General features: G+C 42.7%; 1 protein-coding gene across 1 annotated transcript in view; it reads right to left on the bottom strand.

Moving 5' to 3' along the window:
• The window catches only part of ACTN2 (actinin alpha 2), a 296075-nt gene that overhangs the window by 183308 nt on the left and 98920 nt on the right, over window positions 1-13847 (bottom strand). The window contains exons 2-3 of the mRNA XM_078648602.1: window positions 4138-4252; window positions 1294-1413 (exon numbers count right to left, since the gene is read on the bottom strand). Of these exons, the coding sequence (XP_078504728.1) occupies window positions 1294-1413; window positions 4138-4252 (235 nt within the window). The remainder of the gene's footprint in view (window positions 1-1293; window positions 1414-4137; window positions 4253-13847) is intronic.

Raw genomic sequence — 13847 nt, forward strand, 5'->3', positions numbered from 1 at the left:
AGCTGACCAATCATGTCTTGCACTTATTTAGTGCCTAATCAATATCTGCTGTAGCACGTTATCTGGTAATGCCAGGAGGCTCCCTTAGGAGCGACAGTTTGCGCTCTATAAAAGTTTAATTTTATTTAATCTCTGACACCCATTTACGTCTAGTTCACGCTACATACAATTGTAAATAAAAGTAAATAAATTAAAAAGAAAAGATTTCAAAGGTAAAGTCCGAAAGTAAAAAAATCTTCACTGGACCAACAGCCTGGTTTCCTCAGCTATGATCACTTGCAACGTTTCTTCAAAAGATGCCTAGGAATCAGCCAACCACACGAAAACACTCTGAACCTTTTTCATGTTATATTTTTTTTCTTTACTTTTGTCGTAGGATAACACTGAACTGATGTTACCAATGCGTTTCTATAAGCTGTTTTTTATTTCTTTATGACTTTTGATCCCTATTACTTTTCGATATCCTTCATTTTTCTTATCATATTTTTTTCGTTTTAATGAACATGTTTTTGACATCCAAAGTCCTTTATTGTTTATCTGTGCTGATGTTTTTATCTAGTTATTGCACATTTCCCACAAGTATTTTCTCTGAGGAAAGCCTTACTTTCTCTTCAAATATAGGCCCTGATTTAGATCTTGGCAGGTGGGATACTCAGTCACCTAAGACTGAGCAGGGATTCCTCAAAGAAACCAGTGCACCTTTGTGGGTTATAAAGTTTGCACTTTTTGGCACCAAGGTTGTAAGAGTAAAAAACAGAACCTCTTAACAATTATTGTTAGGGGGCATGGATGCGTGGCTCTCATTTAATCTTAAACTCTGTTTCTGAAAGCCAATTGCTTGATCAGTACTAGAATGGTTTTAGTCACCTCAGTAGTACTAAATTCATTGAACAACTGACACTTCTGCCGCCCACTGCACTAGAAGCTTGGCTTCTATTTATGTTTGCACTCTGACGTCCCTTAGGTTATTTTGTTCCTGTGGCTATTTGCAGTGAGCTCTTTAAAAAGCCTCTCAGATAAAACAAACTCAATCCTTTCGTGTTGAGCAACTAAGCCTTGCAAATTGTCCTTTCTCACACCACTCAGTTTCCTGAGACACAAACCACAACTTCCTGATATACTCTGACGAACCTATTCTCTTCTCATGAACTGTGATAGAGTCAACCCCTCTCCCCTCCCCCATTTTTCCGTCGTCATTAGTTGCTCTTTCCAGATAAAAGTAAAAAGAAGTAACCCAGTGCTGCTGCCGTAAATGCCTAGGACATTACACATGCAACGTGAAAACCGACATACCTTCGGCACCAATTGATACCAGCTTCACTCCTTTACTAGAAATGTAATCCAGGGCTTTGTTGACGTTCGCAATTTTGTGGAAGCGCATCTTCCCTCTGTCAGGTTTAGGGAGTCGTTCACCTGCATGACGATGTATAGGATTATTGAAATACCAGAAATGTGGATAAGTACATGGCTTGGTAGGGACGTCAAAACATGCAAACATGCCATCATTGAGAAGTTAACACAGTCTTGTGTTGTTCTTCTTATAAAACCATTTTATGCAATTGCACTCTTTCTACATCATTCAGGCCCTGATTAGAAGGAGCGCAGAGAAGGTTAGGTGTTGACCACGCTCAGTAAATATCAATATATTGGTTTGCAGTATTAACTGGGAGAGGCAAATATATCCGATTCTGAGTGTTTCCCTAAAAATGAAGATTTACACGTAGAATCGGTATTTTCTGCACCAAATTCTATAAATGTTGATATTTATTTCATATTTTCCACCAAGGAAATTGCGGCAAGTTTCTCCTGCCATTGTGCATTGAAGCAGAACTGGAGGGGTTCAGTGTTTACCGCAAATCTCAGAGTTCAAACCCCTGTGCTAAAAGGGCCTTCACTTGGAAGTTTTTTTAAAGGTACAGACATCAAGTAACCCCTTTTCTCTTGACACTCCAACATATATCATGAAATAGATAAACACGATTGACTTCTAGCTACATTGTCTTGAAATGCGTACATGATGAAATGAGAAGAGATAAGGAATGCTACATGAGGGGCTATGGAAATTAAAAGAAGTGGTCGAGGGGCCTTTGTTCAGCGATGCCTTACACTTAACAATTTCTGCACAATGGGACCTATTCACAACCTGCATTTTGTTGCATGCAATGTTAAATAGTACTACTTAAGTACTACCAAAATGCTATTCACAAACTTACAAGTGTAAATCTCCACCTCCACCGCTACTTTCTTTTCTATAGGGAGAGCCTCATACATGGAAGTTTAGCCCCTTCGCTGCGTTTGTCGGCCAATGGCCCTCGCGTGCACTACTTACGTAAGGCTGCGAACGTCCGTTGGCCGACGCGGCCCCGCCCACTCCACTAAACCGCCGCAAGGCAGCGGAATTGCGGTTAATACATAGGGCCTGATTACGAGTTTGGCGGATGGGATACTCCGTCACAAACGTGATGGATATCCCGTCCACCTTATTACAAGTTCCATAGAATATAATAGACTTGAAATAGGGCGGACGGGATGTCCGTCACGTTGGTGACAGAGTAACCCTGTCCGCCAAACTTGTAATCAGGCCCTTAGTAGTGAATGTGAGAAGACTAGGGGAAATGGCTGGAAAAAAGGGGCACACCTAATAGTACATGGGAAGGGTTTAGGGAAGGGTAAGGAGGGGTTTAGGGAGGGTTAGAGAGGGGTTTAGGGATGGACATTCACACACCCACAAAAGAGTAACCCCATTGGTATTCACAAACTGCAATCCTAAAGTTACTACATTTAAAAAAGGACCCATAACAGTAGTAAATTACTCCAGCTCAGACTGGATAAATTCAGCACCACACGTGGCCAACCACCTGTATTGAAACACCCTCTCATAGCAAATAATGATGGAGGTGGGGGGACTTAAAATAAACGGCACATGAAATAATGTATGTTAAAATATATTAAATAATTGAAAATGGTACCATAAAATGTAATATAAAGTTTGAAACAATCCAAAAATAAAACAGATTTATTATTGAATTATTAAATATTTTAACACCCTTTTTTGAATGCATGTTAATGTAACATTAATTTATACTAAAATGTAATTAAATTACTTTTGAATAATTCTATACATTACTTTTATTAATTGTGAATGAATAACAGAAAATGTATTTTTTTATTTTAGAGGAAAACTTACTTTTTAATGTAACTCAACATTTCATTAATACTGTTGTAGCAATGTTTGTTTTGGTCTGTTTTTATAATATGTTCATAAATTAGTTTAGATGATTATTTCACATAAAAATATTTTTATTAAATTCTATGGGGATTGAAAAAAACCTTACATTTTCACTATATTCTACCATAGAGTTGAGGTGGAGTTCTTCCCATGGTAAATTATAGCGAAGAGGTAAACAGTTTATTAAACTTTATAATAAATTAGTAAATTAATATTTATATTAACTATTATCAAAAAATAATTGTACATATTTATTTAAAATGTAGAACAAAAGAAAACACTTAAAAGAAAAGACATTAAATTCAATTAAAATTATCTTCCAAACTTTATATTAAAAAATAAATTACCACATAACCTAAAAGGATGCCTTTTTATGCATTAATAATTGTTAAAAGTGATGCACATAATGTATTGAAATAGTTTTTTTATATTTCAATAACAAAATTAATGTTACATTGATTTACAAATTCAAAAGGTTTTATATTTTATAATTATATTTATTTGTATTTAAAACTATTTTAAATAACTTAATATATTTTAACATTATTTCCTAAGTGGTTTTATTTCAAGTCCCTGTCCCATGTTTTTCTATGGGAGGGTGCTGCAGTATCTGTGTTTGGCCATGTGTGGTGCTGGACTTATTACTGTTTCTTTTTAGCAATAGGAACTAACACTCTCAAATTTGACAGCCCATCATTTTTCAGGGGGTGGAGATGTAAGTCTACGCTTTTGAGGAACTTTACACTCGGATTTTGTGAATAGCCAAAAGTAGTAAAGTTACTCTGAAGTTTAAGGATAATATGTCTTGGTCCCAAAAACCATTACGAAACATGATTTTTGTGACCTGACCACTCTGGCAAGGTGACACTCAGTATGGATGAGATGAGTTAAATCATTTAAAAACTAACCTGATATGACTTCCAGAAGGAGCATGAGCTTGAGGCCGTTTCGGAAATCATCTTCAATGTTCTCAATCTGAGTTCCGGCTTTCCTCAGATGAGAGTTGCACCAGGCTGTGAATGTCTGTAAAGAAACAATGAAATCCAGTAAAGATCTTTAATCTGTTAAGGCATAGCCCAAACAACTGTGTTATCTGACTGTCTAGTTTTTCATTAAATTGTTTTACATTGTTTGCTTGTTGGTTTCTTAATATACTACTGTACTATTTTCAGAACAGGTTAACACTTTTGAAAAAACTGTGGCAGTAGTATAATAAAAGGAAACATGACAGTGGATCAGATTGGCATGTACATTAAGCACTAGCAATCAGTGGCTAGAATGTTATAAATACTGTAAAAGTAGCCAACACAACTTTAGTAAGTAGACATAGGGCTCATTGTGAGTTTGGCGGTGCAGTAGCGGACCGCTCTACTCCCACACCACCAAACCTATGTACAAACCGCCTGTTAAATTAGGAGTTTTCTCCTGTCTGGCGAGCGGTTCTTTGATGTTCCCGGGACGGTGCCTATGAAATAGGTCTGGCAATGGGAACACCATAGGCAGTACATGCACAGCATCGACTGCTGCAGTCCATGCCATGCAGGTACTGGTGTGCATGCACACAGGGGTGCATATGTTGGGCCCCCTGTGTGCATCCACATGGTGGTCGAACCGCCATGAAATGTGTGGCTGTGAAGAACCTCATCATATGCTTAGTGGACCGCCAATCATATTGCAACATCAATAGTACTGTGCCCTAGCCAGTGATCTCTGATCCCTGGCGGTTGCGGTGGTCCAAATTCAGCCCTACCACCCTGCTTGCAATGAGCCAGTCAGAAGACTGACACCACTGTGCCCCCACAAGTCTGGTGGTCTGTGGACTGCCAGACTCATAATAAAGCCCATAGATTCTTCTACATTCATTGAGCACACGCAAACTGAAATGAATTTACTGAATTGAAGGTGGTGTTTATAATTCAGCTCATTTTGCCACATTTAATTTGATAAAGAAATCAATTCCCACAAGTGTTTTGCATTTATTGAGTTCCATCTTTGTTGGTGTTGCAAACATTTGCAATAGCTATCCCCACTAGCTTTCTCCTAGGAACATCCATGTTCTTGTCTCTTTATTCTAATTATATTGTAGATGGACTTACGCATGGATGTCGATTTTCCAAAATGCCTTAGGTAGACGTAAAGACATCATGCTTCATTTAGCCTTCCCATATAACACGTCACAGATTAGACCCCCTTGGCCCAACGCTGCTCATCAACAAACTCTCTTTTGCATCCTAGGCACTAGGGAAAGAACCTAGATTGAAATCTATTGGTGGTGATTGAAAAGTAAATGGAGAGACATTAAAAGTTCAAAGCTCCTTAAAGAAATCTCTTCATCCATTAATTTCTATTTCATCATTGTCTGCTGACATAAGTACCCAAGACCATGGGGTGACTACAAAGATATGTTGCTTGCAGACAGCTATGGCACCTGCATGTTTTTTGCAAAATGCATTACTGCTGAAGATCAGAGTGAGGAATGCATTACTGTGCAGGGGAGTTGCATGTATGTGTATGCCTTTGTGTGCTTGGAACAAACCACAGCAAGTGTATGGCAAAGGCGCTTTGGTCGATGATGGTGAAAATAGCTATCAAACATTTGACAAAAATAGATGATGAAGTCTTGAAGGAGGAGGAATCTGATAATTCTGCGAATTGCCTCATACTGTCCATAGGTGAAAAAAAACGTTGATCCATGTAATTCGCTCAGTACATGCTAACCACAGTTTCTAAACTGGGAATATTGAAGTCATATTCAATGGTGTGGTAGGAAAGTTTGGGGCTGTGACTGGAAGAGTATTGATGGTGGAACACATTCCACATAAAATGATGGTGGCCTCCAATGGGGCACTGAATGACTTCCAAGACTGTTCTGTCACAATCTGATTAACATAGAGTGAATCCTTATACCGTTCTTGCTGGGGATCACAGATTGGTGCAGCGGGATTATCCCTGAATAATGATGCATGCAGTTCAGAGCGGTGTCTGTGCGGGATCTCTTCCTGCCCACTAGTGCATGAGGGTGCACCTTGGCAACATTTCCCTCCCATGGTGAGTTACCATAATGATGTGCTCTAGAACGTGAGTTGCACTTGATGAATATGCAACATCACTTACCTCCTTAACTCCTAGCCCACATCTGCATGATTCCTGCGAGGAACTGGCATTCTCGCCTATGCCTCTTTGGGAGTGTTGGTGCAGGTATCTGGAATCTGCAAGTTGCTGCTAAGCAAAACTATTGCCAGTGATAAGTTTGTGGCTAATAGGTATATATTTATTTATTTATTTATTTTAACGACTTGTAGAGCGCCTGGTGACCCGAAGGCATCCCCGCGCTGTAATGGTTTTGATATCCAGATGAGATGGAGGAGAGAAGAGGAAGAAAAAAAAAGGGGGGGACGTTATTTCGGAAATAGAAGTGTTTTCAATTTTTTTCTAAAAATAAGATAGCTGGGTTCCAGTCTGAGGGAACGGGGGAGTGAGTTCCATCTGGTGGAAGCTTTCACAGAGAAGCGTCGAAACATCAGGGCCAGGTCATCTGGAGGAGGTGCCATTTCTCTAGTGGAGATTCGCAAGGACAGTGCTCTCCTTCCTGGACTTGGTCATGCAGAGCAGCTGTCTTGAGGTCATGAATAGAATAGGGTACAAAACAGCACTGTACGATACTGAGGAGTGCTGGTAGGGATAAGGTAAGCATTGTTTAAACGAAAAAGTGTAGAAACCTTGCCTGTTAGATAGGCAGAACAGAGAAGTTCAAGTCAGAAAGGAAAGTCAGATAAATACACGACAGAAGAGGGGCCCTGAGGGCCGCTTTGTTTAAAAAAAAAAATCTAAAGGACTAGGGAGTGGAGTACATCCAGATAAAGGTCGTTATGGGACCAGATTTTGGAGTCCACATAAAAGATGTAACTCTCCTTAATAAGGTTGCTAGAGATGAAGTACAAGCTGGGCTTCACCACCTCAATCTGAAGGAGAACTCATCCATGGAAGGAATGAAAAGTGGATGAAATGGAGCCAAACGTCAAGATATGTTAAACAGAGAATAAGCCTTACCACACTAAGATCACATCTACCTTATACAATTCATTCAGGATATGAATTAGAACTTATAGTGGATGCTTGAAATAAACAAGCAACAATCAATATACACCCACACAGGGGTACAGATATTGCCCACTGGGGCGAGAAATCATCTTTCCTGGAGATTATGGATAATGTTACTTTCGCCCTCTTATGTTGCTAGACCTGTTGGAGGCCTTTGCTATAATTGAGGAGGATACACTGAGTGTTTGAGGCAGCTGATAAATGGCCTACCTTTTTATGTGATCACTTAGCTAAGACATTGCTGGAGGCAGTTTCCCTGAAGGATATGGTGTACTTTAATTATCACCGTCTCACAACAATACTTTTCAATATATATGTACAACCACATCATGATCGACTAGTAGGGAGAAAAAACAATAACAACTACACTAATGGCACACAGGCAGTATTTCACTTCATATAAAGGATCCAGAGATGGGCCAAAAGATGCTGAACAAGATTGTCTTTATTATAAAATTCCTGAAAGCTGACTGAGCCTCATGAGGAATCATTTATTGGCAAAGGCAATAGGTCCAACACTGGCCACCAGACAGAAAGAAGTCATAGAAAAAAAATAAAGAAAGAAGGATACAAAGAAACAAAGAGAAAGGGAGAAAGGAAGGAAGTAAGAAAGAAAGAAACAGAGAAAAGGAAAAAGAAATGAAAAGAAAGGCAAGAAAAGAAGCAAAATAAAAGAAGGAATGTGAAAGAAAACGAGTGAAAGAAAGGAAGAGATAATGAAGGAAGGGAAGAAAGAAAGAAAAGGGAAGAGAGCGAAGGAAAGAGAAGAGAAGAAAGAAAGAAAGATAGAGAGGGAAAAAAGAAGGAAAGAGAGTAGAAAAAATGAAAGAAAGAAGTAAAGTAGGAATGAAATAAGATAAGAATGAACGGAGTCAAGAAAAAGAAAAAAGCAAGAATAAAGAAAAGAGAAAGAAACGAAGGAAAGAAAAAAGTAAAAGAAAGAAGAAAAGAAAGAAAAGAAAAGGAAAGGGAGAAGAAAAGGAGAGTAGAAAGAGAGAAGGCAAGAATGAAAGAAGGAGAAAGAAACAAACAAAGAACGAAGACAAGAGAAAAAGAGGAAAAGGTAGAGATAGGAAAAAGGCAAGCAAAAAAGGAAAGAAAAATAAGGCAAGAATGATAGAAGGCAAGAAAGAAAAAGAAAGAGAAGGAAAAAAAGAAAGAAGGCCAGAACGAAGGAAGGCAAGAATAAAAGAAGGAAAGAGGCAGAAGGAAAGCAAAAGAAAGAAAGAAGGAAGGAAAGGAAAGGAAAGTAAGGAATAAGGAATGTCAAACTCAGAAAGAAAGTAAGTAAATAGAGGATAACTTAATACAGAACAGTTTCAAATGGACACAGTCTGGTACACTGTCAAATAGCAGCAGTCAGAAAAGCAAAACACTCCAAAAGGAGTTTACATCACAGGCAGCAGTTGGGATCTGATAAAGATGGAATGTACAGCAGAAGCTTCCTGCTATCACATCAGGCTCTAAAAACAAAGGCAACACTAAAGGCATTATAATGTAAAAACAAGAACACTGGCACTGAAGGGAACTAGCTTGTGTGTACATGTGCTTCTTTTGAGAGATCAAAATGCAGTCCCTCATACAAAAGTTACACTTCTCCTTAAAGAAGGCATTCCCAGAAGAGCAAAAAGTATTGGTCAACTGGTCCGCAGAATATGCAGAGTAACAATTAACAGTCTGCCATGCTTAGCCTGGAGATGACCTGCAATTTTCTCGCTGGCCTCCACCAGATATGATTTGATGTTTTCAAGCGCTCAGATAAATGTGAAACAGATCTTGAATAAAATGGAGAAATATAAATCTACATCCAATGGGACAACAATTTTGTACGATAATTATTTCAGACAATATTTTTCCTAACAATATTCTGACATCCATCCATCCCATAAAAACACCAATAAACTTTAGTAGCCCTTATCATATTAAGTAACTTTACATAAGCTCCAAAAAAGAGGGCCTTGTGCTGTCAGGTACCCTGAGTGAATGAACACAGGGCAAAAGAATGCCAACTGGCATTGCCAATGTGGTGGGTCCGCGGCAGGGGAAAAGGAAGTGGTCATGAAAGTGAAACAGAAGACATAACGAGCAGGAGCCAAACAGGAGCAGGGGAAATAGGTAAGTGAAAAACTGATCTATGTGGTTGTGTGCATGTTATGTGTGTGTGCATGTATCTTTGGCAGAATGTGCATATATGTGAATGGATGTGTTTGTGTGTGTGAGCGAGTATGTGTGTGTGCTCACCTGGAGCTGTGTCAATCTCCCATTTTCTTGTTGGCAAACATTGTCCTCGTTGGCAGGATACCTCCCCCCCATCCTCCAAAGCCATCCTTATGCAACACTTGTAGCCGTCCCTGACTAGCGGAGATCACCTCTGACATGGAGGTGGATAACAAAGTCTCTGCCATACTGGCAGCCATACTGGCAGCCATGCTTGGCAAATATTGTGGTCGAATATGGTACATTGCAACACAATGTATTACATCGCGTGTGTTTACAATACAAGTCATTACAACGACTTGCACTAGGGGGCGCGCTGGACTTAGGAATAGTATTAATTTTTATTCCTACTCCAGTTTGCGCAACAGTAGGGAAGGTGTTAGAATTCATTTCCAATACCTCAGCACCCCCTAGTGCAAGTCGTTGTAATGACTTGCGATGCAAATGCATTGCGTACTAACAACGTGGTTGTTGTAACGACCGCATTGTAATGGTACAGCGATGTAATGACAGCGTTGTAAACGCTGTTTCCCATTGTGGACATTCATTAGTGGCATTAGAAAGGCACTGGAATAATGGTGGCCAGTGCGTGTGGGTCCAGTCGTGGCATAAAGGTGGCCACTTTAGAATTATGGTACCCATGTTTGACAAACTGTAGGTATCCTTGAAATTGTGGTGCCAATACATGGCATGATTCTGGCCATGGCATAATCGTGGCAATCACTATCAAGTAAGCCTTGGGATAATTGTTACCACTTACCATAATGATAGCCACATCTGGCAAACTGTGGGCACGATTAACATTTGGGTTTCAGTCCCAAAAAACTGAGGCCCTGAAATAATGATGGCCATCATAGGCATACTGAAGAAATCCATAATATAAAGATGGTGGTGATCCCTGACATACAACTGACATCCATGCATGCAATAGTTACAATTAGGCATGTAAAGCAGAAGGTGCCCATATGGAGAACTTATACTTGATAAAAATGCCAAGCTGATGTTTGGAGACTAAATATGTATTAAATAAAAATGTAAAAGATGACTATATATATATGCATATCTATACTACTATTATAAAGAGAGAGCTGAAACCTTTGAGGTGGGTAAACTCAAGAAGTACAGCACCAATAACAACACCCAATACAGCATTGTAAAGGGGAGATGCAGCAGATGGACAAAGGCTATACAGCTGGCCACCATATACATTACAAAGGTTAAACAACCTTAGGGGTAAAGTAGTCCCTTGTGGGCGTTGGTGTGGGCGTGTCAAAGTACACTTGGGCATTGGCGTGGGCGTGTCAAACTACACTACATTATTCCTTTGTGGGCGTGCAGCATTGACAGAGGGGCGTGGCACAACAGCGTTGTCAGAGGGGCGTGCCACAAATAAAACAAAATATGGCCGCGTACTTCAGTAGCGCGCCTTTCACAAGCAATGTGCGCGCCCATTCACGATCCACCTTCGCGTCTCACACGTCCGTCTACAAACACCAGCTGCGCCTTATTCACGCACATTGCCATTCCGGCGCCATTAATCACATATAGTGCGGCGCAACCTTTGTGGGCGTCAGCGTTGTCAGAGGGGGCTGTCCCAAAATAAAAATAAAAAGGGGCGCGCCTTTCACCAGCAATGCGCGCGCATATTCCCGCTCCACCTTGGTGTTCTGATGACGCGACATTAATGATATATATTGCGGCGCAAACTTTGTGGGCGTCAGCATTGTCAGATGGGGCTGCACTAAAACTAACAAAAAAAGGGCGCGGCTTTCGCCACCAATGTGCGCGCACATTCACGCTCCGCCTTGGCGTTCTGATCACTTTTCACACGGCCGTATCAAAACACCAATGGGCGCCGCATTGACGGACCTTGCCATACTGCCTACAAAATTAAACTAACAAAACAAAACTTTACTCCTTTAGGAACGTAAGATTTCTCAGAAGTGGCTGCAGAAAAAAAAAAAGGGGGGCGCACAAGCGCAACATTCACTCACCGCCACATTCACGCTTCAACGGCTCCAGCGGACACTGAAGGCAGGCAGCGTACCACCCGATCTAAGCCACTTCACAATAAAAATTTAGTGGGTGCTCAGGCGTGGCCTCAAACCAGCCCTCGCAAACACGGGATCCCGCCGGGCACTGTCAGCGTACACACATTAACGTTTACTAATACAAACATTACACACATAACATTTCATACCCGGACAACGTCGGGACGGGCTGCTAATATATATACCCTATCAGTACTGGACACTTCATCACTACGGCTCTCACTCACATCCCCATACATTTCTCTAGGCGCTGAAGAAGGCAAAACCCATGCCGAAATGCATCCGCCATCCAAAGAGAATTGCTTTAATAAAGATGCTTCCTGAACTCCCCCACGGGCCTCTGCTCTCTTCTTGCTGTTGGGAGTTGTTCTTCTATGTTATGCGCGCACGCCAGAATCGCGCTACAGGGGCCCCCGCATCTCTAAGTTGGCCTGGGTTCTACTGGCTGCTGCTACGGCGGACTTTCACACTTCAGGTTACTGATACTTACCCAGTCCCACATCCAGTTTTCGGGAAGAAGATACAGCGGTGTTGCAGCCACGGTGCTGCACGTTGGGCTAAGCTGGACTTCCGGACTTGCCCCCGCCATTGGAATCCCGGTACCTTGGGGGTTGATGCGGTCCAGGGGGCGCAAGGGGACAACTTTGTTGCCGGCAAACATTGGGACACAACTGTGAGTGGCAGCTGGAAATCTACGAGGCCGCACCAACATCCATTTGTTCCCGTAGCACTCACCACGCCACTACACGGCGTGCTGGGTCCTGTAGTCCACATGGCAGGCCTCCAGTTGTCAGGTGAGCTGCATCATCAGTGGAGGGGGCGGAGCCGGATGTCACCCTATCGGTGTGCGGCTGGACACTTCATCACTACGGCTCTCACTCACATCCCCATACATTTCTCTAGGCGCTGAAGAAGGCAAAAGCCATGCCGAAATGCATCCGCCATCCAAAGAGAATTGCTTTAATAAAGATGCTTCCTGAACTCCCCCACGGGCCTCTGCTCTCTTCTTGCTGTTGGGAGTTGTTCTTCTATGTTATGCGCGCACGCCAGAATCGCGCTACAGGGGCCCCCGCATCTCTAAGTTGGCCTGGGTTCTACTGGCTGCTGCTACGGCGGACTTTCGCACTTCAGGTTACTGATACTTACCCAGTCCCACCTCCAGTTTTCGGGAAGAAGATACAGCGGTGTTGCAGCCACGGTGCTGCACGTTGGGCTAAGCTGGACTTCCAGACTTGCCCCCGCCATTGGAATCCCGGTACCTTGGGGGTTGATGCGGTCCAGGGGGCGCAAGGGGACAACTTTGTTGCCGGCAAACATAGGGACACAACTGTGAGTGGCAGCTGGAAATCTACGAGGCCGCACCAACATCCATTTGTTCCCGCAGCACTCACCACGCCACTACACGGCGTGCTGGGTCCTGTAGTCCACATGGCAGGCCTCCAGTCGTCAGGTGAGCTGCATCATCAGCGGCGGGGGCGGAGTCGGATGTCACCCTATCGGTGTGCGGCTGGACACTTCATCACTACGGCTCTCACTCACATCCCCATACATTTCTCTACGCGCTGAAGAAGGCAAAAGCCATGCCGAAATGCATCCGCCATCCAAAGAGAATTGCTTTAATAAAGATGCTTCCTGAACTCCCCCACGGGCCTCTGCTCTCTTCTTGCTGTTGGGAGTTGTTCTTCTATGTTATGCGCGCACGCCAGAATCGCGCTACAGGGGCCCCCGCATCTCTAAGTTGGCCTGGGTTCTACTGGCTGCTGCTACGGCGGACTTTCGCACTTCAGGTTACTGATACTTACCCAGTCCCACCTCCAGTTTTCGGGAAGAAGATACAGCGGTGTTGCAGCCACGGTGCTGCACGTTGGGCTAAGCTGGACTTCCAGACTTGCCCCCGCCATTGGAATCCCGGTACCTTGGGGGTTGATGCGGTCCAGGGGGTGCAAGGGGACAACTTTGTTGCCGGCAAACATTGGGACACAACTGTGAGTGGCAGCTGGAAATCTACGAGGCCGCACCAACATCCATTTGTTCCCGCAGCACTCACCACGCCACTACACGGCATGCTGGGTCCAGTAGTCCACATGGCAGGCCTCCAGTCGTCAGGTGAGCTGCATCATCAGCGGCGGGGGCGGAGTCGGATGTCACCCTATCGGTGTGCGGCTGGACACTTCATCACTACGGCTCTCACTCACATCCCCATACATTTCTCTAGGCGCTGAAGAAGGCAAAACCCATGCCGAAATGCA

Source organism: Lissotriton helveticus, chromosome 6 (genome assembly GCF_964261635.1).
Source record: "Lissotriton helveticus chromosome 6, aLisHel1.1, whole genome shotgun sequence".
NCBI classification, from domain to species: domain Eukaryota; kingdom Metazoa; phylum Chordata; class Amphibia; order Caudata; family Salamandridae; genus Lissotriton; species Lissotriton helveticus.